This window comes from Camponotus vicinus, unplaced genomic scaffold (genome assembly GCF_025532165.1).
Source record: "Camponotus vicinus isolate PSW18456_S1 unplaced genomic scaffold, iyCamVici1.0 SCAF_9, whole genome shotgun sequence".
Lineage (NCBI taxonomy): Eukaryota > Metazoa > Arthropoda > Insecta > Hymenoptera > Formicidae > Camponotus > Camponotus vicinus.
In genome coordinates, this window is record NW_028141981.1 from 8,636,169 (window position 1) to 8,663,623 (window position 27,455).

Below are 27,455 nucleotides of genomic sequence, written 5' to 3' on the forward strand. Positions count from 1 at the left end.
GAGATACGCGAATGTCTTGACGTAGGCGTGGTGGAAGGATTAGACGGTTCCGCTCTATTCTTTCGATTGTATATCTCGTATAAGCGCGATGCACATGTACGTGTGTGTTAAATTTCTAGTTGCTCAGAGAGAAATTCAGCGCTATAAAATTACACTGATCGTACCAACAAATGGAATCTCTTTCTCGGTGGGAAACGAGACAACATTATTATTGCTTCTGATTGCTTTGTGGAATTGCTACGTTTTTTTATATTTATATACGTCATCATATATCGAATATCTCGGTCTCGGCGGCAAAATATCATCGAGAAACGATCACCTAGGCGGCGAATGATTTAAATCGCGTCAGATAAGAGCGCAGCTTCGAGTATGCACAATATGTTTATCGACTCGACGAGCGCACACGGCCAATCTCCGCGTCGCTAACGATCCGCCGCGATTGCAGGCGACGATCGATCGGCATTTTGCGTGCTCATGCATGCGTAAGTCTCTTCGAGGGCAGGATACGGTTATGCCGGCCAGGTGTGTGTCACCGGCGAGCGAGCGGAGCGTGAGAAGAGGATCGCGAAAGCCGAGATAGACAGAGAAAGAGAGTCTATCGCTTCAGAGAGAAGCGGTGGAATTTAGTTACATATAACTGGCCGCGCACGCGAATATAAATAAACAATACGTGCGATAAATGTATAATCAGGTATAATCTATTTTTCCACGAGGAGAATATTTCATCCGTTTAACGGAGAGGGGAAAGGTCGCCGCGGAATCGGACCAGATTCCCTCGGTGCTCGGCGACTCGTGTCGGAAAATGCGATACAATCAGCGGACGATGCGCACCGACTCGGAAGCGAGCGCATTCATTCCCGAGCGCAGCGCTCCGAGATCCGTTAAGCGACATCGGGTTGCTCTGACTCTTCTTCAATCGTCGCTGCGGCCACCGGTCCAATTATCCGCGGTCAATTAAGCCCGGCAAATGAACGGGGGGAGGCGCCAAGGAATTCTCTTGTCTCGTTAGCTCCCTCCTGCCCCCACGGTGGAATTAATATCGGCCGTTAAAGCCGCGACCTGGGAAAATCTGCCGATGACTCAGGCCGCGATCATCGCGCGTGGAAGCTGCCTCCGGGCAACGTAATTGTCCGGATCGCGATGCTGCCGTGTGAGCCGGGATTATCCTAGGTCGTGGACGCCACTTCTCTGGTCGGCTCTTAAAGTCTCTTCAAAATTGTTGGCTAGAATCGTTTTTCGACCCGGTCTCTCAGTCTCACCGCGAGTCTCATTAAGAGAAATTACGTAATTTTACATAAAAATTAGATGGGGATATTAAAATTAAATCAGTGCTTCCAGCTTTTCAGCTAGTTCATTGAGCTCGTTCAGTTAAAATTAAAGAAAGAACAATATTTAACGAAAAAATATTAAATGAAGAATTATATTAATGAGGTAACAAACTACCTGTGCTAATCTCTTTGGTATCAAATTCCGGTGACCTCGCGAGACGTTACGACGAGAGTTACATGTACTGGTAAACTGACGAGGGAGAGAAGGTGAAGGCAGATTCCGTAAAGACGCGCGAGAGAAAGAGAGAGGAGAGATCGCTCCTCGAGTTATACGCGCTATCAAACGCGCGTCTTCCGCTATGGTCAACAACCTCCTTACCTCGGCTTCGGTCTTTATCCCGCTTTATAATAATGCAGCCGGGACGGTACCGTTCGACTTCGAACAGCATAACAGGGGGATAGCGAAGTGTCGCCGACTCCTAACGACAATGGAGACCATAGACGATTTCTTCTCGAACAACGCGAGATTCGACACGAACGGTACCTCACTCTAAGAAAACAGTCGTGCGTGCGACGACGATGACGAGGACGATCGACAGCTTATTTAATATCCTTTCTCACGATGTCCCCCTAATGTCAATATTCAAGATGCGTTTGGCATTAAAAACGAGCCCTCTCTTTTTTCGGGATTTCTGGGTAAATATTTGCGAAAAAATTAAGATATAAATTAAAGAAATTTTTGCGAAATTGATGCATAATTTTCAAAGTTATATCCTTAATATTAAAAATAAAAAATGTATAATTTCAAAACCTATGTCAGAATTATACATTAAATAATAAATTAAATAATATAAATTAAATAATAAATTAAATAATAAATATTTTAAATAAATTTTGTTCGATGCATATTATTATTTAACAATATAATTCATTGTGCAATTAGTAAGTCTTTTTTTTTATAAGATCTCATTAGTACGCACTGAAAAGATATCGAGATTATGAATATTTATACGTAAAGTTCTCACATTGATCTAAGGACGCTGACGCGACGAAACGTTGACGAAACGACTTATCGTTTCGGTAATTATCATACCGGGAGGATTATCTTCTGGACGTGAACATCTCCAGCGGCTGAGTAATCCGATAAACGAATTAAGATTAGCTGCTTCTGATGCACCGCTAAGTGACGATCGGCGTCCGCATATCGACCGGCTCAAGACGACATGGTCCATCGAAATTGATCTTTCACTCGCATAGAGATATCGCTAAAAAAACCGTATAGTTTTATTAAGCAAACCAAATCCAAAGCTCACTGCATCTCATTGTCGTTCGATAAAAAACCACGTAACAAATTTACAAATCTAATCATTGATTACAGCCATCAATTATTGTTCAAATAATTCACTTACATTTGTATACGTTTCTTCGCCAATTTAAAGTCTTCATTTAAATATTTTCAACATCTCATTTTTTACGTATCTAATTTTATAAATATTGTAATTATGGATTTTTTTAATTATCATTCCAGTTTCCCCTTATGTTGTCCATACATAATTATCTTGTTTCTTCATCTCGTTATTTATCATAATTCGATTTGCTTGGTGTAGCTCGAATCGCTAATATTAGGATACCGTTGCCGTCATCGTTTTCAGATTCGACGATCCATGCGAGCGTATCGACGTTCCGTCAAATCTCTCGGCGCAACGTTTTCACTCTCTTTCCCACCGTTTAACATCGACTCGGACGAGCGAATCACTCCACGTGATCGGCCGTCGTGCGATCGAGATATTCCACGGTCGAGGCTCCATAATAGTTTCCGTATTATACAGATTCGCGGATAAACTGATGAAGCGGGAGCCGCCGCATAGGCGAGAGCGGCGATCGAAAAGGCAGCTTGGAAAACGTGCATAGTGAATGTCGCGCTGATGGTCACGGTCGCCGAGGGCGCAGCCAATAGGTACAGGGCCACGAACGCTGATCTCTTTACTTATGAATATCGGTATCGCTGTACCGTCAATAGGAAACCGCTATGACTTCAGCGCTTATTCTTGAGCAAGTATAATCAGATGTAATCTCAATAGCCATCTGAAGTATCACTAATGATAGACAGCAGATTATATGTACATAGGGAGTATCGCGCGCAAAGAATATAAAGTATAAACTAAATTCGTCCCTGCAACGTGATGTTTTACTTGATTTCATATCGATTCTTCTTTTTATAAAAGTACTCGCGTTTGTGATGACTAACGATGTTTTATAGATATCTGAGATGTACCGTAATTATATATGTTTTACACGAGATCTTAAAGGTCACATATGAATCATTTTGACTCTATTAATATTTTAATAATAGAATATCCCGCGCGCGAAGGTTTTAGTAAATAAAAGAATATTTATAATTAAAATTCATTTTCTAACTTTTATTATTTTCTACAAAAATGTCAAGGAATATATAAATCTCTGTTCTCTGTTTCGTTTCGAAATAAAATTCAAATTAAATATTAAATCAACAAAATTTTTGCACTAAAAAATATACCTAAGAATAAATATATTTCACAATAGGCGCATGAGTTTTAATGGGTTGACAACGAAAATGCAATTTCCTAAATTATCGAAATATCACGCCAATTAATGTTTACCGCAATCGAATCGCGCAAAATAAATTGGCATATATTATCATTTGTTATCTCGACAAAAGTCGACAAAAGCAGCTCAATAATTTCTAGAACTAAAAATAAAAAAATCTAAAATCGATCGTTTTAATGGGTTTTATTATTCTAGTGTTGAATCATCCGATATGTCATATGATTTCTCGCGGGAGGTCCCGAGATCTCGCGTAAGATCGTCGAGTGAATCCTGCTGGAGTGCGTCGCGTTCTCACGGACTCGTTCGCTCGCTGAATCCGAGGGAGAGATCGTGTCACCGGACACGATCGTCGATCCCGCGTTTTACATTCGGTCCGCGGATCGCCGGCCGCGTTTACGACGTCCGTGAAAAAGAAACAACCGTAAACGCGACCGCGCGTCGTAAAGACCGCGCTCGCGTTCTGGACTATTGGGTTCTGCATGTACCGTGGATACGAGAGAGAGAGAAAAAAAGGAGTCGCACGACTTCCACTCGCTGAAAGGATACTTTCTCCGCTCCTCTTCGGCGAACGCTATGCGCGATGGATTCCAGTCGCGATTGGCGATTGTCGCGCCTTCCGCACAGCAAGATCTCCGTCTCCGATTAAACTTTTCGTATCTTTTAAATATTAAAAAATAATTTTTAAATATTTAAAAATTATTTTGTAATATTAAAATATTTTTTAAATATTTAAAAATTATTTTTAAATATTTAAAATAGCTTTTAAATATTATATAAAAATTAAATATAATATATACAATACAATATATATTCGAGATTGTCGAATTTAGAAATCATTAAGTTTGTTACTAAAAAAGAAATTCAATCTTTTATATAAAAAAAAAATACATTCCTTTCATTCAAACCGATTATAAAAGTATAATAAGATAGACGCAAAAATAGTTTGGATCGGTTCACCGATCTATGTCATTCGTGTATAATGTCGTTACACCTCATCGGCATTTGACAATGGAGAGATCGGGAGAACGTCACGAAATTACGTGAACGAAAGACGGAGTTCTTACGACGGTCGCATGAAATAGGTAGAAATGGCAGGGGCTTTCGTGATTCGGTGTCACAGACACTTTCTACAAGGTATAGCGCGGAGTATCATCTCGGAGCAGGTACACGGTAGTCGCGAAACGTTAACGATCGTCGCACGAACTCCCATTGTTTCGCCATGTTCGGCGGAGATGCTGATTGACAGTGAAAAATGGATACACGGACACAGTCGCGTACAGTAATACGAACGTCTTTTCCGGTATGCTCCCAAGAAAGGAAAGTAGTATTGGAGTAATAAAAGAAAACAACGTGTCGCCTAATTTCTATAACATATATTTGAAATAAAATTTTTATAACATATATTTTAAATAAAAAGCTAATTTTATAGGAATTAAATAATTTTAATATTTTAATAATTCGATAATAAATGGTAAATATAACAATATCTCGATTTCAAATATGCTTTGTAATGTTTTCAAATAAATGTAAAATATATAAAAATAGTAATGAAAATAAAAATGCTATTTAATTGCGTTTATTGTAAATGTTGTTTCCGCGTGAGGGGAGAAATTTTATATTTTAAAAATCTAATAGATAAATCTTTTATCGATTACAGGAAAAATATAGAAGTTTCACTTGTAAATTAATCGTCGGCGCTAATCATCGTTCAATTAATCATCAATATTAAACTTCATAGTTGTCATATTCTTCGTAAATCGTGAAACTGCGCATAATTATCCGTGATTAGTCGATGTCAATTACACGACTTTTATCTACACGACACGTTAAATTTTTTAAATGCTCTGGACCGAGTCAGAATGATTTAATACGATGTCTTAAATCGATTTAAATGGTTTTCGATATGTTTATGAGGATTGAACAGTCAATACAGTAACCGCATCTAATGCTTTATAAATTTTAATTAAATTCTGTTTTTTTTTTTAAACTATATTCTGACTTGTCGAGTGAAAATCAACAGATAATTGAAAGAGTGTACAAAAAGTTTAATATAATTTAATGAAAAAATAATGACTGAAAATACAATAGATATAATATTATAAGATATTGTAACATATTATAACAGCACTAAGATTTACTTTTCTTTTTATGTGAAACTTTTCTGATGTCATTAACTTTAAATTTTATAGCATAAAAACTTGACACATTTGTAATATATGTATATATCTTCAAATTTCGAAATTGTCGAATTATGTCGGGAAAAAATTATTTTATCACATGATGATCTTACATCAGTGCACCTTAATGGATCAATTATCTCACCGCATCTCCCGATAGATTGGCGCGATGGAACACGCGTGGAAATAACGGAAAGAGGACACGACCAAGAGAGACGCCTCCCTAGTTACGGTTCTATCATTATTGTTGAATCGCGGCAAATGAAACGATGGCGCCCGACATGTCCGTCTTGCGTCGTTCGATTCAAACGTCGAGATACAAGAGCCATCCGCCATCCGTCTTGCTTCACCTCCTTCTGCCTGCTTCTCTCTCCTCTCTTCTGCCTCATCCTACCCGTTCGTTCGTCTCTTTCTCCCTTTCTCTCTCGCTCTCTCTCTTTCTCTCTCCATCATGCGAAATAGATTCAGTCCGGAATTATTCGCCGCAAATACTCTCTCTTTCTCTCTCTCTCTCTCTCCGTCCCGCTGTCTCTCGTGTGGTTTTATCGCCTCGAGAAATCGACTGCGGACTCGGCACTAAATTACCGGGTGGCACCGTGTACGCGACCGTGATAGACGCGCCAACACCTAAACGCCAGTCATGCCGGGGCCACGCTATTGTGACGCGTTATCCAGCGTGGCCGCAAAGTGCAGCAAGTTTGCCTCGGATCGCAACGATTTCGCGAGATCGAGTACCGTGCATCGCGCGCGTTAGGGATCGTGCATCGAGATCCCTGGCCGGCGAACGCTTCCAGATCTCGTACACGCTTATCGCGCGTTCTTCGTCTCTCGCGCGTTCTCCTAATCTAGCAATTGGCTTTCCACTTTGAGCGGGGCTCGCGTTACTTGCTCCGAGATAAGTATAATTTACGCCTATGCAGGCGATACGCTAATGTCCACGTTGCCCTCGAAATTTTTATCGAAAATGGAGAGATTTTATCCTCGTCTACTATGGCTGAATTCAAAGGATGTGCGATGAGCGAGATTATGAATGATGAGATTAATTTAACAATAATAAATAAATTGCACGATGACTTGTGTCATAGTTTGTGCTTCTTTAACTCTTTTTGACTACTTTTATTTAAAAAATCGTCATTAGAGGAGCTTTAATTTTGCAACAGGTTACGATGGTTATTTTCTTCAATTAAAGGAAAATTGAAAGGGAAGTTCTAAATTCATTAAATATTATTTCTATTATCAAAAGTTATTTTTTTCTGTTAATCATCTTATGTAATAAATTTGCTATGTTATAGGCATCTTTCTTTACTATTTATTATCATAACATTTCTGTGAATTAGAATTCAATTTCCCTTTAATTGAAGAAAATAACTATCATATACCTGTCGCAAAATTAAAGTTCCTCTAATGATGGTCTTTTTAAACGAAATAAGAATCGAACGATTATGATTATTGACTATCGATGATTCCACGTGATTTAATTCAAATAATACGAGACGCTATCACAATAAATCGCGAGATGACACAGATCATCAAGTCTCTCATATTCCGATTGTTTATTGGATTATGCAAATAAAACGACCATGATTATTGGTCATGATTTATGTTCGCGCGGATTAATTATTACACGTTAATATATATGCTAAATAGCTTTGCCGCTCCTTGTCATTTTTATTTTCTTTCCAATGACGATTTTAACATTCATACATACTCATATACATAATGAAGAATTCGTTGAACAACGAGAAGATTGGAAAAATAGCGTGTTTCCTGCTTTCATGTCGAAAATTATTACAGTCATTCGATGTCGTGCGCTTTGGAAACATCGCCTGGAGGCGTCAACTTTCAAAAATAGGATGTAACGGTGGATATAATGGCGCTTTTAGACGATGATTAGTGTTATAAATGACACTCTTAATTAAGAACATAAAGATACATCGCAGAAAAAAGTAAGCCGGAGAAAGAATTTATTACAGCACGAAATCTCACTGCGAAGTTAATTTTCCGCGGCAAAAAGAATATGAAAAAATTTCTATATGAATATAAAATGCATATCAGGATACAAATCAGGATATGCGGCGCATAAAATTATAAATAGATATCTGTTTTGAATTTTGTTGCGATTTACAGCTGATCTAAATTAGCTTTTAAAGAGAGCTTTCCATCTGATAATGTTTTTTAAATAATCAATAATTACTTGTTTTGATTTCAACGTTAAGTCCAATCTCATTTACAAACTCCACGTTTGCATCACGCGAGGCCAGGGACAAAAGGATTAAGCGATGCACTCGTGTGTATTCCTTTCGAATGAACCGCCTATCAATCATTCGGCGACAAACGGCGGATACTCCTTGAGCGGCCAATAATGGTCTCCGCAGACCGGTACATCGAATCGGCTCGTAAGTGCATAATCCGCGCCGTGTTATAGCCGTAGGGCACAATCGCGAGCCGGGCTCGCGTTACGTCACAGTCGGATCGCGTTCCCCGTCGGCGTCGCGTCGTCTATGGGGCCCAACTTATGCTAACGAGGCCCGCGGCCGATTGCCGACGATTTAAAAATAAGCGTGACATGCCGGCATACGAAGCCGTATTATTAAGCGGCGAATGCTCGCCGCGGTCACCCGGTACCTTAATTCCCAGCTACAACATCGCGATCGACGAGCATCCCCCCGAGGCACCTCGCACGCCCCGCGGGTCAAGGCAAGCCGGGCGTGCGTGGATGCGTGCATGTGCGTGCAATGGCGCCAGAACAGGTGGACAGGATAATGATCCTCGAATTTCCTCGCCACCGTCTTTCAAACTACGGGGAATATTATATATATAAAAATATATAAAAATATCTGTATGTGGTGAATTTTTACCTGATAAAATGGGTAACGTTTTATAGGGGAGGGGGATATTGTACAATATATATTAAAAGGAACTTACCTGTGTAAGAGAAAGTATAAAATTCTCGAGTCGAATATTTAAAAATTATATGTCAAGCAACAAAAAATAAAATTGATAAATCTATTATAAGTTCGATTCTTGAAATAGTAAATCCTTTAAAAATGTATTAAGTTGACAATTTATCTATTTGAAATGTTATATCAAGTATGTTATAGAATTTTTTTAAAGCTATTGTATCGTAATATATTAAAAATGCTTTGTTATTATACGCTACTAATTACTAGAAAAACAATTTGAACATATATATGAACAGAAATAATACATTAGCTTGTAAGACTTGCCAATTATTGATACACTGTTACTGTTACTGTTACACTTATCCAAAAGAATATAAATTAATATAAACGCGAGAATGTTTATAATATATAATATACATCATTATGCTATACATTAAGTGCATCATAAATTTTTTACTAAAAATAATTTTGACACTGAGAAAAATATGTAATTATTTTATTGAAATAAAAGAAAAGAATTTCGAGTTCCATCGATCAAAAGAAAAAAAACGAGGAAATCTTCAGGGATTTAATCTAATGATTTTGAGACCCCTGTACATATATAAGAAATTCATCGTATCTTTCTTAATTACCTATCGACAGTTACGTCAAGCAAGCTACCCGCATTCTTCGGAGCCCCTGAAGGATGACATAATTGACCGTAGACAATCAGGTCTTTTTATCTGTACCATCCGGCACGGTAGACATTCGACTGGGCTTTCATCGGTCCTTCGTTCGATCTTTCCAATCCTATCGAGCGATAACGTTAACGTGCGCGCCATTGCGAGCGGCACGTTCGTGTCGTGTCCGTGTCGCGACAGGCGGACGTGTACGACGCGTACGAGATTCCATACGTGGGGACCCCTACGTACGTACCACCTACACACGCCGTATAGCTGTGCCACTTGACAGCTGTCACCTTCCACGCGGCCCCGACAAGACGCGTCGACTTCGCCGGTGATTCATGCGCCACCGGGGGGGCACGAGGATCCGGCGACCTCCTGTCAAGGATTCCTTCGTCGCATATCGCGCGCAAGCGGAGGTGACACTCGCTGGACGGCGAGATTTAATCGCGGGGACGCCATGGTGCGCGAAAGGCCTGGGGCCCGAGACGACCGATTTTCGAAGCTGATTCTGCGACGATTGCGCGTTCGCCGATCGCTACGTATACCTCTCGCATGTAAGTTTAATCCTATCACTGGTGGCTTGCCAAGTGAGGTCATGCTGAGATGGTATAAAGAAACCGATCGACCTTGTATATTACAATTCAAGGTAAAAAAAAGACGCGCCGAGTGCATGCGCTCTTTAAAAATCGTGACGTGATGTACATAAAAAAATATTTCGTCGGTATACATTCGATCGATCTATTAATTCATAGTATATTCCGCTGTATAAAAATAGATTGAAATGTATTTAAACAAAATAATTTAATTGAGACTTATATATAAAATAATAATTCTTTAAAAATTCCTTAATATTTGTTCAAACAGTCTCTCTTTATTTTAAGAGATATATTGAGATTGCTTTTTATTTAAATTGACTTATTTATTTTAACATGAATTCATAGTGCTTTCAATCATACCCAGTAAACACTGTTATTAATATTATAAAAGCAATAAAACAGAATGTTATATTAATTTACAAAAATATCGGCAAATGATTGATCAATTGTAATTTTCCATTCGTAAATGTACATGTCACATTACATAAGTTATATCGTTATTACATCGGAGTATTTCATCATTTGTTATACTTCATACATAGAATTAATTCATACAAAATTAGTCATAGATAGAAATGATAATTAATAAATTAAATAAAAAAATTACATACATATAATTTATAAAATTTAAAACTTAATTTATATACAGATGTCGAGTTTTTGCTTCAAAGATTTCTAATATTATAAATGGACTATTTTCTATTTACGACCAATTTCAAATAATCTGTTTAACGTTCTGAATCTTTTTGGAATTATATTAGTAATTAAATTAACAAAAAAAGGCTATACTTTGGATTTTATATTAATACTCGTTCTTTGTAGGCTTTATATTCACTTTATAGTAAAAAATTGAATATGAATTAAGTCTGGTTTCATCGTATAACGGCAAGCAAAGGAATACATATATAATAATATTATATTGCAACAATATATATTCCGATACATAATTGTTGTAATACAAAATAATATGCATGATATAAATTATTTTCGACGATTGATGCACATGATAGGCGCGATCGGTCGCGCGAATCCAGTTCGCGTGGTGACTCGACGATTGCGGCGCATTAAAATCACCGATACAATTTACTCCAGCGACGTGAGAGAGGCTACGATGGATCGGGAGGAGAAGGTGAGAATGTGACCTCGCGTTCATGACGGACGTACGCAGAGCCGCGACAGTACCCAGGTCGATGCGCGGCACGTCGTCGTCGGCCGGTCCTTCGTCAGCTAATGGAATTACTTTAACGCAATGACACAGCGATTACATAATTGCGGGGCTCTCCTCGGGCTGTCCGCTCTCGTTCGCTCTCGAGCGCCCGGGCCCCATTACGAGCCACATCCGCGTCCGTCGTCCTGTCTCGCTTCTTCTCGCGTTTCCTCTCTCCTCTTTCCTTCGGACGTGCGTTCCGCCCCGACTCGTCGATTATTCTCGGGAGACAAATGACGCGGCCGCCAAAGAGTAATGAGCGCCAACGAGGCTGCCGGCGAGCGTGCCTCGTCAGGCGTTTTGTGCGTGATGCCCGTTGTTTTTCGCGATGCACGCAGCTTCGTCTCCTCGCGAAGGAGATGTCCCCGAATTTCGTCGCTATCGGGTGTCCAGGATAAAAGCTGTAATCGTAGACTCTGTAGTAAGATTAATAACTTCTCGATTTATGCAAGCATGCAGATGCTTCATCAACGTTACAAAGGATTAAGCGTGATAAGTATTAACATATTTGCGCCTTCAGCAATCGGTAAATATCATATATATATATATATATATCGCTATGAATTAAATCATTCATAATTAGTGTATTAAAAAATAATAAAATTTCCTATTTATATAGATGAAAAAAATAATATGATTTCAATCAATAAAAATTAGTTAAAAGGCTACAAGGACCAACGCAATGGTGGAAATATGCAAAAAATAATAAAACGGTTATTACAATAAAATAACCATATGAAAATGTTTATTTAATTTGAACATGACAAACGCCGCGTTTCAATCCAATTCGGATCCTTTTCAATGTCGACTAACAAAGTGAATAATAAACATTAAGATAAAATTAAAATTAACGGTCATAGGAGAAATGTAAATAAGTTTCGGAACAACGCAAAGTCAAAAAATCGGAAGCAAATATATGTACAATAACGGAAAATTTAAACTTTACTCTTGCTTTATATGAAGGATTCTCTTAAGTAGTTTCCGGATTGTTTGTTAAATTATTGCTCTGTCTTGTTTTTCTTTTTTAGAGTGTCAGATTTTTAAGCTTTTACTCGCACATATTTGGACCATCAAGTTTCCAACTGGTCATCGATTTATGCATCTTTGACTGTTTTTTCTTTTGGAAATGGTCATGGACCTGTATGTGGGTTTTCCTTCCGGTTTTTTTGGAGAGGATCATCTCGTTTTTAACGGTATACTGGTGGTATGCGGTACGAGCTTTCGGGTTTTCTGTGGCGATACGTTAATGCGATGCGTTCTTCCCTTTTTTGTGATTGACGGTTTAAATTTTCCGTTATTGTACATATATTTGCTTCCGATTTTTTGACTTTGCGTTGTTCCGAAACTTATTTACATTTCTCCTATGACCGTTAATTTTAATTTTATCTTAATGTTTATTATTCACTTTGTTAGTCGACATTGAAAAGGATCCGAATTGGATTGAAACGCGGCGTTTGTCATGTTCAAATTAAATAAACATTTTCATATGGTTATTTTATTGTAATAACCGTTTTATTATTTTTTGCATATTTCCACCATTGCGTTGGTCCTTGTAGCCTTTTAACTAATTTTTATTGATTTTATCTAACGGACCTTTATTTCATTATAATAATTTTGATTTCAATCATTTTCATTGCGTCCTATTCACGATTAAAGATCGAGGTACAGAAAACAGACCTTAGGTTTCAAGGGCCTTAACGCGACGATCAGCCATGTAACCCGCGTCAAGCTGAGACGTAATAAGGTCGATAAAACGGTGACGACGGACACGAGTGGTCGAAGGTAAAAGGGTCTCGACGTGACGTCTCCAGAAACGATGTGCGACTATCGCGTTCACGTTTACACACGGCGACATCGGAGAGCCGTGAGATTGTCATTGCTAAACTTATATCCTTAGCCTGTTTATCTCTCTCCTTCTCTCGCTCTCGCACAATCGAGACGGCGTTAATCATGTCACGCGGATCGTCGTCGAGTAGCAATGGAGGCGCAAAACTCGTCGATACATCAACGTCCGTTAAATCCTCCTCGGACGTTTGCGCGAGGAAAATACGATTTATATAGGTCGCCAAACTCTTTTGCGCGCAAACCGGTCGGTTCGGACGTTGCGAGAAGAGTTTGCACTCGCATTTGATGTAGATTAATATTTTTAACGCTTTTCAGATTTGCCTCTTCTTCTCCAGACATGAATAATTCCTACTTTTATTAAATATATCGAACACATGATAATTAACATAGGTCTCTGTATCAAAGAAAATATGGATATTTAATAAAAAGGTATAAATATAAATATGAATATTTATTAAAAAGATATTTATTAATCGAATTTGGAAGAATATTAAATAACAGAAAAATATGTTTGAATTATTCATGAAATATTCTAGAATCTTAAAAAAAATGTGCACGTTTAAAAGTATTGCACATACCTTACATTGCATAACGACGATACTAAAACGTTATCGCCGCAACGTTTCACCCCTTAGACGACACTCGGTTCGCCGTTATACGCCCGACCCTTCCATATCGTTTTCCCCCAGGGTGCCCGGAGCATAAAGCTTTATGCACGCGTTTCCATCATACAACTCGCCGATTAAGACGTCTCGGCGTTAAAAATGCATGCAATTAGCTGGCGGCGCGCTGACTAAAGCGCCCTTTAAAGCCGCTTCTTCTTACTCGGGCGGGCGAGCGCTACCCCGTTCCCTCTGGTTGGGTGACAAAGTTACGATCTACCGGGTGTCGTTAATATCAGCGTCCCGGAACGAGCGGCGGGCGGGTGGACGGGCGAGAGATGATCTGCGAGGAACGGACGCTGTAACGCGATTTTGCCATGAATTACGGTAAGGTGCTCTGCGGGTGTTTTAAATCGATATGCAGACGGGGCGAGAGGAGAGAGAGAGAGAGAAGGAAGAAGGGGGAGAGAGAGAGAGAGAGAGAGCTAAGCTCGATCGCGCCTAACCTTGGTGTCTGCTCGTTCCTTGTCGACGATAACCATCTAACATTCGCGTTCCGGAAATAGAAGTAATAATCTGAAGTATGGAAAGCCTCGGGCAGGAATCATATAGAACCTGATCCGATATCGAGGAAACTCTCTACCGTTTTCGAGATCGGTATCGGTTCTTAATCTCATCAAACACGTCATCTAATGGCGATAAATCCGTACAGAATCTAGCAGATACTATCGATACTCCGTGTATTAAGTGCACGAATTAATTAAATACGGTGGGGGGAAGAGAATACGATTAGAAGCTTTTCGATTCGAAACTGACAATCAAAGAATCATATAATAACATTTTAACATTTCGGTGAAGCTCCTCAAATTAAAATTTCCAGATCGATATCGATTCTTAATATCATCAAACACGTCATCTAATGGCGATACTACTAACAGATACTATCGATTCTGCGTGTATTAAGTGTGCGAATTAATCAAATGCGGTGAATACGATTAATCGATTCGAAACTGACAAGAATCATATAATGACATTTCAATTGTTTTGATGAAATTTCTCAAATTACACGAAAGTTTCGAGAATAAGACTCGATTTCGATAGCAATAGAGACCCGAGCTCACAAGTTAGCAACTACTCGCTGACTACGTAGTATATATGGACGACAAGCGAGTCGTTCACAATGAGCCCAAAAGATTTAGGATAACGTCGATTACCTCGCGAGACCTTCATTCATCACGAGACCAGCGTCTGATTGTCAAAATCTCTGACATTCTATTACTAGGTGACTCGGTGTCATGCCGATGCGCTGCTCGACGAAACAGATAAAGGAATCATTGTCGAGTACAGAATGCAACGAGAACACAGAATTTGACTCGAGGAATGTTAGAGAAATTTCAATCAAATGTGTAAAATTCGGAATAAACATGGTATATAATTTTTTTTTTAAAGATATATTCAATTATTTATATTTAATCTATTTTCAATTATAATGATACATGTAAGGTTCAAGCTTAAAAAGCCAAAAAAATAAGTTATTAATTTTCTAATTTTCAAAATTAATCTTTTCGAAAAAGGAAGCTTCAAATAAAGAAAATTTATTAATATAAAAAAATAATATTAAAATGAGAAATATATTATCTCATTTTAATATATTAATAAATATATTAAAACCAGAATAATATTGAAATAAAAAAAATTTATTAATATAAAATATATTAATAAATTATATACATATTATATTAATTATATTTTCCTGTTTATACACATACGTATAATATAATATAAATTTATTTTATATTTTTGCATCTTTATTTTTATCGTACTATGATTTCTAATATATCCTGCGTAAGATGAAATAGATGAAAGCAAATGCATTGCGTTCGGTGCGTGAATCGTTGATATTTAATTGTAAGTTATTTCGCAACGGTTAACGATTCTGAGAGCGTATCACGTATTTGACCGAAAGCAGGCGAAGACACGGAATAATTTATGGAGAATCGTGTTTCTCCCCCTCTTCCCTCCGACACACGTCACGCTTCTCATAATTCAGTTTGATAAATAAATGGTTTCTCCGACTGCGTGCCGAGTGCTATCGTTATCGTGGACCTCGTGGCTCGTTCGCCGCGTTGACGAAACCACTCGTAAATGTCCTCCGACTAACAATATGGCGCTTCCGAACGTGCAATTCGAGGGGGTCTTGATTGCCCGCGCGCGTCTCGAAGCCGTCACGTCTTGAATCGAGCAGTTCCGTAATATTCCACGTCATAAATTTCGAAACTAAAAGTCTCACGATGAATGATTTCATTCTCGGCAGTAGCCAAGAGTGGCATGAGGGAAATTAGCATTTATTTCAAATTTTATTATCACCTTTGCCTCAAAAGTTTTCTTAAATATCTACATTATTTATTTTTGTTATTATTCTATTATTAGAATGTTTTATTTTTTTTATTATTACTTATTAATCCGTGCCTCTCGGCTTTGGATGACTTCCTGTTTTACATTGGTTATTTTGTAATTTTTGCATGTATGTAATGTCATGTAAATATATTTCTTAAACATCTATATGTATAAAGTGAAGATTACAGTATCCAAGAGTACTTAAAATAAAAATAGAGCTCATGATAAAATAAAGAATAGAATCACAGTAATATTGAATTTAAACTTATTTAAAATTTCTAAAATTACAATAAATATAAATCACAGCATACTAAAAGTTTAGATGAATAACTAAATAAATAAAAATAAAAAAGTATCACATGCACACATCACATGTACCTAAAAAAAATTAAAATTAAAATTAAAATTGAACTTCTTGCATTATTAAGTATTAAATGTTAAATATTAGAATGTTTTATTTATTATTGTATATTATTTTATACAGTAAAAAATGTTTCGATAGTTGGAATTGTGGATAAAATTGTTCTCTCAGGTTATATACAATAATAAAAAGAAGGAGAACAACGTTACGTACTTGAAATGATGTGCGAGACAAGCATTGATGATCATTTGTAATTACTCATTTATAACAAATTTCACTAATCTTTTAATCATAATTACAAGGTAAAAACAACTTAATCTCCCTCGACATAATAATTTAGCACGCAACTCACCGAGACTCGGCGTCTTGGATTTATCCTCTTTTTACGATAGACCCTCATTTCCCCTCGTGCTCACTTTCTCATCACGCGGCGGAGAGAATCGGATGACGCACGGCGACAAGCGAACGGATGAAAGGGGATACTGAAAAACATAGGAAGGGCGACAGTAATCGCCTCTGATTATTGAAGGCAACGGCAGTGCACCGCTATCCTCTTTGTACGAGGACCGGTCTTGAGAAGCCTCGCTTCGCCAACCACTAGGCACGCTGGAAATCACTATTGCTTTCTATTAAATCGACTTAGAACGTGTCGTCTGAATTATAGTAAAAGTGCCTATCTAATCGATGCGGTCACGCAACGAATACCATGCCGGGATAAAGTACTACGTGATTATTGTTTAAAAAATTTCACCATTCAGGTGACAGTGCAACAAGAAAAAGGTACACTTAAAAAAAATGTTAATAGAATCTTATTATTTTACAATTTATAAAAATTTTTATAAATTGTATATTGATTTTTCTTCTATTTACAAATCTAATTATAAGTGAAAATGCAATTAATTCTATTCTGCGAACGCAATATACTCATCTCTCTCTTTCACTTGCAAAGGGAAAATTGATTGCAAATTTAGTATAAATCTGTGTTGTCTTTTGGACTAATTTTTTTACTTTTAATTTACTTTACCTCACTTTTATTGAGACATGTCATGTCTTTTTATCGAAAAATATATAGATTTTTTTCTCCGCAAATTACGATCAAATACACATACATATACATAAATATTCATACATTGTGTTTTATAAACATAACAATTTTAATATTAAAATAAGAGATAATGAAAGAATTAAGTTAATTTAATGAATAAAATTTTATATGCATAAAATATTTATTTTCATTACTTGACGCAATTAATTGATATCATGACTTTTGTAAAAAAAAACCAGATTCAACCAATAAAATATACATTAAAGTAACATTTTTTGTACAACAATTTTTTAAACAAGTGCGCAAACATGGCGCGATTTTTCTTATTTTTTCTCTATTAAATACGCGAAGATTGTCTAATCGCGTGGCGTAATATTACCATAATCGGATTCAAGTGCCAAGGTGCGTACAGGAAAGTATTTAATAGCGCGTTATAAACTTCGGACACGCCTAATGTATGCGTGGAAGCCGATACGCGTACGCGGCATTGACAGTTTTTGTTCAGTGTCATTATGACGCACGACGGCATAAAAGGTGCCGTCGTCGAAGCAACCGAGCGTAACGTCCGCCGACGAACAGGTATCGAAAGAATCGGATAAGAGACGAGGAAGAAGAAAGGAGGCAGCAAGCTTGCGAAGGATCGGAGTCCTCGAGAGTAGGATAGGTAGGGGCGAAAAAATCCAGATTCGAATCAGGACTTCTCATCGATATTCGAGGATCGAGTCATTCGACGACACTTCTCCTCGTTCGTTTTGGGTCTCTCGCCAAATTAATGCGCGGAAGGCACACTTAGACGACGACGGATCGTTCCCAGCCGCTTCTCCAGAAGCGATCGTGCGTGTCCGCTCGACCGCGCCAAGATCGTCCTGCGGCCAGGATCGATGAAAGCGATGGGGAACGCTAAGCAGGCGCACGTGCTTGGATCCGTACACGCGTATATCGTAGAGACCAAAGTCTCTCATCCAAAATTCTAGCCAATTATTACCACGCTGCTTGCCAGATGTCGATGAGATAATAACGGCGCGTCGACACATTCCTCAAAAGCATAGTGAATGTAGAATAAAATTTTTTTCGAAGTACACATTTCGATATTTAATTTCTATAGAAACTATTAAAAATTATATTTAAAATAGTACATAATAATATTATATATTTAATAATTATATTTTTTTTATTACAATAGTATTATTATTATGTACATTTTATAATTTCTATTATTATTATTATCATTTCAATTATAATAATATTATAATTATAATAATTTTTCTGAGCCTTCTTTGATATAAATAATTTGTAATCATAAATTCTTATATTATATAAAGGGTTTCCCTCGTTTAATAAATAAATAAATAAATAAAAATAGATGATAATAATCATAGAAATTATAAAATTATAAAAAATTATAAAAAATGTATATAATACATAAGTATGTATTATTTTTGACTAAATTTAAATATATAATTTTGGTGTATTTCAAATAATTTCGAGCAAAATGTCTAATCTTCGGATATCATCTGATCGTAAATCATAGTGTTGCAATCATTGTGAATCACGCCAAGATTCGAACGACTGTACGCTCATCCTTAAACGCGAGAGGAGCTGTTGTCTCCGATGCCGGTGCAATCAATTTACGCAAATATGCTGATACGCCGATATCGCGGCGCGGTTGGATTTGCGGCGTGGCTGACGGTGCGTGACGCACCGAGGAAGACCGCAGAGACGGGCCGCCCCGGGCTCCGTTACGATCGCCTTCTTTCGATTTGCACCGAGAATTGAATCCCGACTTCATTACGCGTTTTTATCATCCTAAATCATCGATATAGAGGTAGAGCGCGATCGGTAGATTCCTGAAGGGATTCTTTCGTTGCTACACGAGCCGCAATCTTTCTCTCATCTGGGTATCTCGATAGAATCAAGCGCAGGATTAGACGTAACGATAATTTAAAAGTAACAGAGACTAAACTCTCATAGCAATATTCCTTAATCAAAATTATTACAATAGCAGATCTTATCGCGACAATCTAATGAAAAGGAGTAGAGCTTGATCCGCGATACTTTTAATCGCTCGTAATCACTTTTTTTCGATCGTCGCTGGGCTCTTCGTGTCCCAAGTCCACGGTCTCGTTGGTGAAAAACGGCCAATGTCGTGAGAAACCAATGAAGCAACCGGTCGTTAGAGCCTCTCCGGTGGTAGTCGGTTAAGGCGTAATCGCTTATCGGAGTCATGCGACCGTCGAACTACCAGTTTCCAAGTTTCGCCTAACTGCCGCCTGTACAGCAACAAGGCACGGCAAGGGTGAGAGATCGCCCGGACGGAGGGAGGGTAGTAGTAAGGAAATTGGGGATGCGGGGAAGGTATGGTAGCGATAGACCTCGAAGAGAGGAAAGGAACCAGCCGGTTCCGCTGATTCCGTGAGTGGCGCGGCGAGAGGGGAGCAGGATCATAGGCTTTGATCGTAGCTTTGCAACCGAGTAACACCTTTGGCGTCGCGTGATAGCGGTAATTACTCAAAAATACACGCCCGGCCTGGTGTTCTCGCTTTAGCTCGACCAACAAAACGCCTCGCCGATCGGTCATTACGTGCCTATCGTGCGCGTAAACGTCCCTCGGTTTCACCCACTTGCCACGCTAAACAGCCCCGGCTTAGAGGTGTCGGGACTTTTCGACGCGCGGCATGTCCCGGCCAAGTATAATCGCTCGCGGAGGTTCATTACGCGGCGAAGGAGGGGGCGAAGGTCAATTATCCTCTCGCGAGTGAGATATATACGAAGCACCGACAATGATATAGACCTGAGCGGCGTATACAACGAAATTGAGTCCGTGCAACGCAACGGGGAAATTCTCTGCCGGGGAATTAGTTTCTAGTTATTTCTGTAATAACCATCCCCCGAATGACACGACGATTGCCCAATATGTGACGCGCTGCGGTATAATAGAAAAAGAGAAATTGAGAACACAAACTATTTATATAAACAGGTCTATTCTCTCTAGAAAAATTAAGGAATTTTCATGTAATTTTATTGAGTCAGAATTTTTTTGTTAACTCTCTCTTGATAATTTTGCTTTATATGTATGTTTTTGCATATATGAGACAGCATTAAGAAACAATAAAAAAACTTATCTTAGAAAGTTGCATTAAGGAATCCTCTAAAATATGCTTCTTACCTGAAATTTTGGCACAAAAATGCTCGGAGAAAATCAGAAAATTTTTTTATAAGATTTTTGTAGATACTTTGATAAATCATAATTTCTTTTATCATTTTTCGAGAGAGAAAAATATATCTTCCAAGTCGTTTTCGCGGCCAGTTAAATTTAACGTCACCTTGTCGCGATAAATCGAGGGAGAAAATGAAAAAGAAACGAGAGATAGGATCACACGCGCCGATCGTAAATAATCGTCGTGCGAAAAACTCTCGACGATTTGTATTTGTCGCCGACGCTTAATCGCATCATGACATGTACATAAAAAAAACGATAAAAATTACAGAGTGGCGCGACGAGTTTCATGCGATTCCGATACCGTGGTATCCATTATAAAGTCGTTACGACACGATACGCGCGGGCGATATCGATGTTATGGACACCGGTAACCGCTTCCCCGAGATATCGATCTGCCGAGCAGATAATACGCGAGTAGTGAGATCTACCATGGAGAACGTTTATGACTCGAATCGCGTGTAATCGCGATTCCGACTGCGCCGCTGAACGATGCAAATTAATCGTTTCGTTATTATCCCACCTAATGGGGTCTATCTTGCCCGATGTGATTGCCGACAAGACGATCGTGCGCCGCAAAACATACTGGAAAATCTCCAGTGTTGCATAAATCCTTCGATGCCATTATCTACTGCTACAGAATTGTGATCATCGTAATAGCCTTGTCTCTTTTGATTACGATTTTTTTTCGAAAGTTAAAACGTGGCACGTAAAAGTCGTAAAACGACAAAATATTATGTAAATTCTAATTGATTAAAATGATATATAAAATGTTATATAAATTCTTAGAAATAAAATATTTACTCTAGAAATCGGTAAAAATCTGTCTTGTCACTCGAACTAAAGTTAGCGATTTTTCATACATTCGTGCGACTTTTCAAACTCTATTCCCGTGTCCTTTCAAGCGTGAAAAAATCTATATTCGTACGGTACTATCTCTCGATTCTTCATCTTCGACCGGAAGCGACGCTTGATATGAAGCGGGACGCTTGATCGCAACTTGCGTGGATGCAACTTTATTAACCCGCGAGACCTTGTACGGCCGCGTTTCTCCTCGTCTAACGTTCGCGCACTTATCTCCCGGTTCGTCCGGGATTGATATGCCAATTAAGCAGCATCTCGGGGCCGAGAATGCAAGAACGCCGCGCGCCTTCGCTCCCGGAATGTTAATCCTTGTATTGCCCACGCTGGAAACGACCGACGGCTACCTACTGATTTCGAATCGTTGGTATAACATTCCCTCCCAAGATCCTTCGACACACTTCATCGAAACGCCTCTTACTTCGAGGGAACCGAACGACAGATTGAACTATTTTAATTGGATATCTTGGAATTTATTTCCAGTATTTCGGCGCAAAAAGTTAAAAAGACCACAAGCTTGCATTGTTGGAATAATAAAGAAGCTGATAGAATTTTTAAAATTTTGAATAAGCAACGTTAAAAAATTGTTTTACTAATATATGTATTTATAGATTACCATCTAAAACTAAATGCAATGATTACAAGATCGCTAGATTGTTGTCTCTCTCATTTCTGTTGTGAATATGATTATATATATATAGGATAACTTGGGGAAAGATACCATATCTAACTTTGAAAGGCAATATTTTTGTTAATTATTAATTATGAGCAAAAGAAAATAAAATAAATTAAAAGTTATTTATATCTGATTATAATTAAAAAAGTCTAATTCTTTTTTATTTTAATTGCAACAACAAAAAGAAAAGTGACATTTTATAAAAATGACATCTTAGTTGTAGGATAAGATTTTTAATTAATTAGATATAAATATAATGACGATACTTTTGATTTGTTTCATTTTCTGTTATAAGATCTGGAATAAAATACTCTAATAGCCTTATGTAATAATTAATATAATTTATCCATATTAAAAGTTGTGTAATAATACTAACTTTTTATACTTTTTACGATTAGATTTCATAAAAAGTAATTTAATATTGATATTTGAATGCTGGGATAAGATGTTAGAACTGTCATCTTGCCCCAATAACAATATTTTACATTTTAGAGTACTATAAAATAAGATTTAATCCATATTTTTTAACTTATTTTGATTAAAACAAAACTATATTAAAGAAACGACTGCGCACTGTCGTTTCATTATCTATTAAATACGATCAGCTAAGTAGATTAATGAAATAGATACTCTTTATCGAAGGACTTAAAAATTACGAATCTTGGCACTCTCCTCCTCACCTCTCGAATTACCCTAAATTACCCTATATATATAATAAAATCTCGTTCCAAAATATAATGGATTCAAATTTGTTTGCGAGACAAGGTACGGTGTTCGTTTCAGGTGAACATTGTCGGCGCATGCACAGCTTTTTGTCCTTCGACGCGAAAACCGTCGCCTTCCGAATTCTTCCCCTTTCCCCTTTTCTTTATAATACGCGACTGTCGCGCGATGCGACGCGAGGCAGAGAAAAATGTCCGAGATGAAATCGGCGAGGGTCAAAATGCATGACAAATAACGCGGCTTGTCCACCGGCGGAATGAAACAAAACCCCGACCGAGGACGCGAACGCCGCTTTGTTCCCATTGTAGCCGGGTGTCACTTCGAGGTAGCCAGGTTCGCCATTCAGCCGGAGCGACGCGGAGTGTCGGGTCGCCATCAGATTACGCCCGATAAAGGTACGACAAATTGGTACCACCCGAACGAGCGACGCTCTCCGCGGAAGATACGCGCGGCGATAACGCCTCGCGTCGATAACGCGAGTTGTGCACGCGGAGAGCGAGACACGGAGTGTGTTTTGCGCGCGAACCGGTGTGGCGTGTCCCTGGCCTTTCTCGATGTTACATCGGATTTTTAGCAGAAGCTTTCTCGACGGAGAATTTGCTGGTGTCGCGTCATTGAGTAAGCGACGGTATCAATTTTGCTACAGAATTTCCAGACATCGGACAGCACCAACAGTGATACACGCAGTTGGTGCGAGGGTGAATGGGACAATTTACAATTTTAATTTATTATTCTTTACTTGCGTGAAATAATTATATAGAGAATTTACATAAAAAATTCACATATATTAAAATAATTTAAAGAGACTAAATATATGGTAATTTTATAATTTTTTATTTTATTGAGCTTCATTTTTTATATAAAAAATTGCGAATCTCGTATTTGAATATTCCTAAAATATATTCTACAGATGGATGAAATATATTTTCAGTACGATTATCGGACCCGACTTTAGTAGAGAGGAGGGACGAAAAAAGGGAGTCAGTTCGACTTGTGTGGTTCCGATCACGGTTGGCCGATTTCGCGTTGCTCTTCGGTAAACGCCAAATCGCGCTAAGTCCGCTCGATGTCCGTACGTCCGGTGACATGGGACAAGAAAGGAGAAAAGAAGAAGTTTCGGCGACGGTAGGAGGATCTTTCGCATGATTTCCTACAAACTTGGCTGGCGGCCGAAACATTCGGGAAGCATTCGACCGTCGCAAGCAAAATTGTAGCCTTTCACACGACATAACACTCGATTTTATCAATATCTCGTTAGAAAATTTAGAGAATTTCATTTATAATTTTATTTTTTCCGATCATCTTGTACGTTTAGTTTCCGATATAAAACAAATAAATCATTAAATAATTTTTTAACTCAAATTTAAGGACTCGTCATGATTAATATAAAATGGATAATTAAATTTCAGATGCTCAATATATCTAGTATAAAGCTATTAAATTTAAAGAGTCAATTTTTAATTTTAGTGATTTCATCATTTTCCTAATTTTTAATTTTAGTTGTCTCGATAATTATCTGTTATCTGCAAATAAAAAAGAATCCATTAGTTTTTACGTACAAGAAATCATTGTACGAAGAGTTTCGAGAATCATACATTCGCAAGTATACGTACATTTGAGAATTATCGACACAGAGATCGCTCGAACGTACCTCGTCATACGCGGCGAGACAATGTTGCTGTTATTCTTATTATAATTAGATGTGTACGGCGCCTTGAACGAGAGGCACGGTTTTCCATCGACGAACAAGTGCCGAGGCGGACAATCGCCGGATGACATTAACAGTTATTGAATCAAGATAACCGCTTGACACCGACAGATACAAAACGATCGCGACGAGCCACGGACTCTTGGTATACACACACATACACACATATATATGTATATACACGTATGTATCGTGACAGAGGGTGGACGCGCGAGCGTGTACCTATAAAGCTGGTTCAATCACGAAGTACAAGCGATCGGCGATCGGTCATCGACTCGCTCGAAGACAGTGGCGTAATCTTCTCGGCATGCGTCGAACATCTCTTCTATCAGTGCATAGAGGCGTGCTGCAACAAGATTATTACGTTTGCAAACTTGGATATGGCCGCGAGATAAAGGGAACGTATGCGGTTAACTACAACGTTGTGTGCTCGCAACTATAATAGATTTCGCGTGTATACTTGCTCAACAATTTATACGGAAAGAGCAGAGTTTCGAGGGAAAAAGGGGGATAAGCAGATGACTACAGCAGGTGACTTGGAAACGCTGTTAATTTCCTCGACAGTCACAGCGAGAGATACTTGATGCTCGGAACTAATCGCGGATATTAATGAGTTAACGTACGTTTACGTGACTCTCGCGTTATTCTCCCGACGTCTCCCGAGGGGAAAGTACCGAGAGAGTCGCGGCCAAGGATGATACGGCACGCCAAGACGAGACGCACGAAGGAAGACTCGAATGGAACGGGTACGCTAAGGGATCGGTGACTAATGAAGCGTGTTCTCAGGTGCTTTATTCGGTCGGTTCGCCGGTCCGGTTTTAGTAAATTACAACCATTACGGGCACTTGCCTTCGCGGGGCGCGATCACCGCCGAAGTGTCCATCCCCGGCGCAATTCTCGTTAAATTAAACGCGCCGAATCAATTACTCGGCCCGGCCTCATAATCGACCGTGATGGCGCGTAATGAAACATTGCGTACCTGTCACCATAACGGGCATCTGCGTTTGCAAACGCGCGGGGAATTATCCGAGACGGGTGGCGCGTTGCACGTACCTCTCTCTCTCTCTTCCCGTTACACGCCTGGCGCGTCTGCCAGGAAGATACGATGCAGAGAGACGCAATTTACTTACTCCGTAAAGGCGATAGTAATAATGTTGCTTACGACCGCTCGCGGCACGACACCAAGTCGCATCGGTGCTTTTCAGCGCGGCGAATAAATTATATTGTCAGGATGAGAAAAAAGAAGAGCCTTAATTGATGTACTGTTAACGCTGTGCCAACATTCAAACGGAAACTTTAATCGAAACGCTCCTCTTACGGCTTTCCAAGAGTTGGGGAAGATCTCGAATATTTGTTCATATGCATTATTGTTGCTTATACTTATCATTGTGACGGATATTTGCAAATTGATAAAAATCTTATAATTGGTTTATTAACATTAAATCAAACCTGCCAAATGATGGATTTTTTATTTTAAACAGTTAAATGGAATAATTAAAATGCTTTTGTGTCGAGATGACAAAATGATTATGTACGTCAATTTATTTTTTATCAATCACTTTAATTTCGAAGTTCAGTACATACCTAAATATACCAAAATTCGTCAAAATTCATTCAATTTCATTACAATTTATTTGGAAACGTGATAGCATCCGATCGTTAGTATGAATAAAACGAAATATGACAAGACAAAAATTATTTTTTGTAAAATACAGAGCAGAATTTTTCAACCAAATATATATATATTTGGTTGATATATTATATATATATTTTTATAAATAAATTAAATTGATATCATGTCATGCTTCTCGCTTGCGGCATCGATTGGAGTTGCTTCGATAATTTAACAAATTGTATTTTCAGTCAGTTCGCTAAAATTCATGTGATGAGCTATTGTATTAGTGTGAAAGGTATATTGATTCTTATATTCGTATATTCTTTAACGCGAAATATAATTTTATTGATTTAATATCTAATTTGAATTTTATTTTAAAACAATTGGAGTGGATAAAATAACTTCTAGAATATAACGGTAATTAAAAATATTGTTAAAATATTTAGATAAAGATTCCGAGAACGCTAAATTAAAAATAATATATTCTATTATATAAATATCCAGAATAGTGTTTTATTTTAAAATAAAATAAGTATGTAAAATATATTAAAAATCTTGTAATTAAAAGCTATTAAAAATAATAACAAATAAAGTATTTTTTTAAATATCCATCAAATTGACGAGTATGTAATAAACTACTGTCTAGATTCAACGATTATTCTATGTAATGATAAATAAATAAAAATTTATTCAACTCTTACATCCTTTTTAATACAAATATTAATACGTAATTCTTTTCCTCTAGAAGAGATTTAAGAAATATACTTTCCACAGTCTCGAGACGCAGAGACACACTATTGCTTTCATCAAATTTGCTTATAGTTTCCAAGTATAGTTACCAGTCGTGAGCATGTGTGGGTTAAGTAACTGTGCCTTCTCGCCAGAGCTCTTATTTATGTATCGCCGCGCGCGTTCGTAGACTTTCATTCGCGGATTCATAAATATATCCGAGGCGTGCACTCTCTCGGCGAGGAAGTTTATCGTACATCGTCGGCATCGGGGC

The 27,455-nt window shown here is 38.1% G+C and overlaps 1 protein-coding gene across 5 annotated transcripts in view; it reads left to right on the plus strand.

The window, feature by feature from the left end:
* Nucleotides 1-27,455, plus strand: part of LOC145976652 (uncharacterized) — a 193,622-nt gene that overhangs the window by 96,474 nt on the left and 69,693 nt on the right. For 3 of the 5 annotated variants that reach the window (XM_083107891.1, XM_083107892.1, XM_083107890.1), the window contains one exon: nucleotides 24,061-24,254. The exons of the other annotated variants lie outside the window; for them this stretch is intronic. In XM_083107891.1, coding sequence (XP_082964017.1) covers nucleotides 24,061-24,254 — 194 coding nt within the window. The remainder of the gene's footprint in view (nucleotides 1-24,060; nucleotides 24,255-27,455) is intronic. 5 annotated transcript variants of the gene reach the window in all.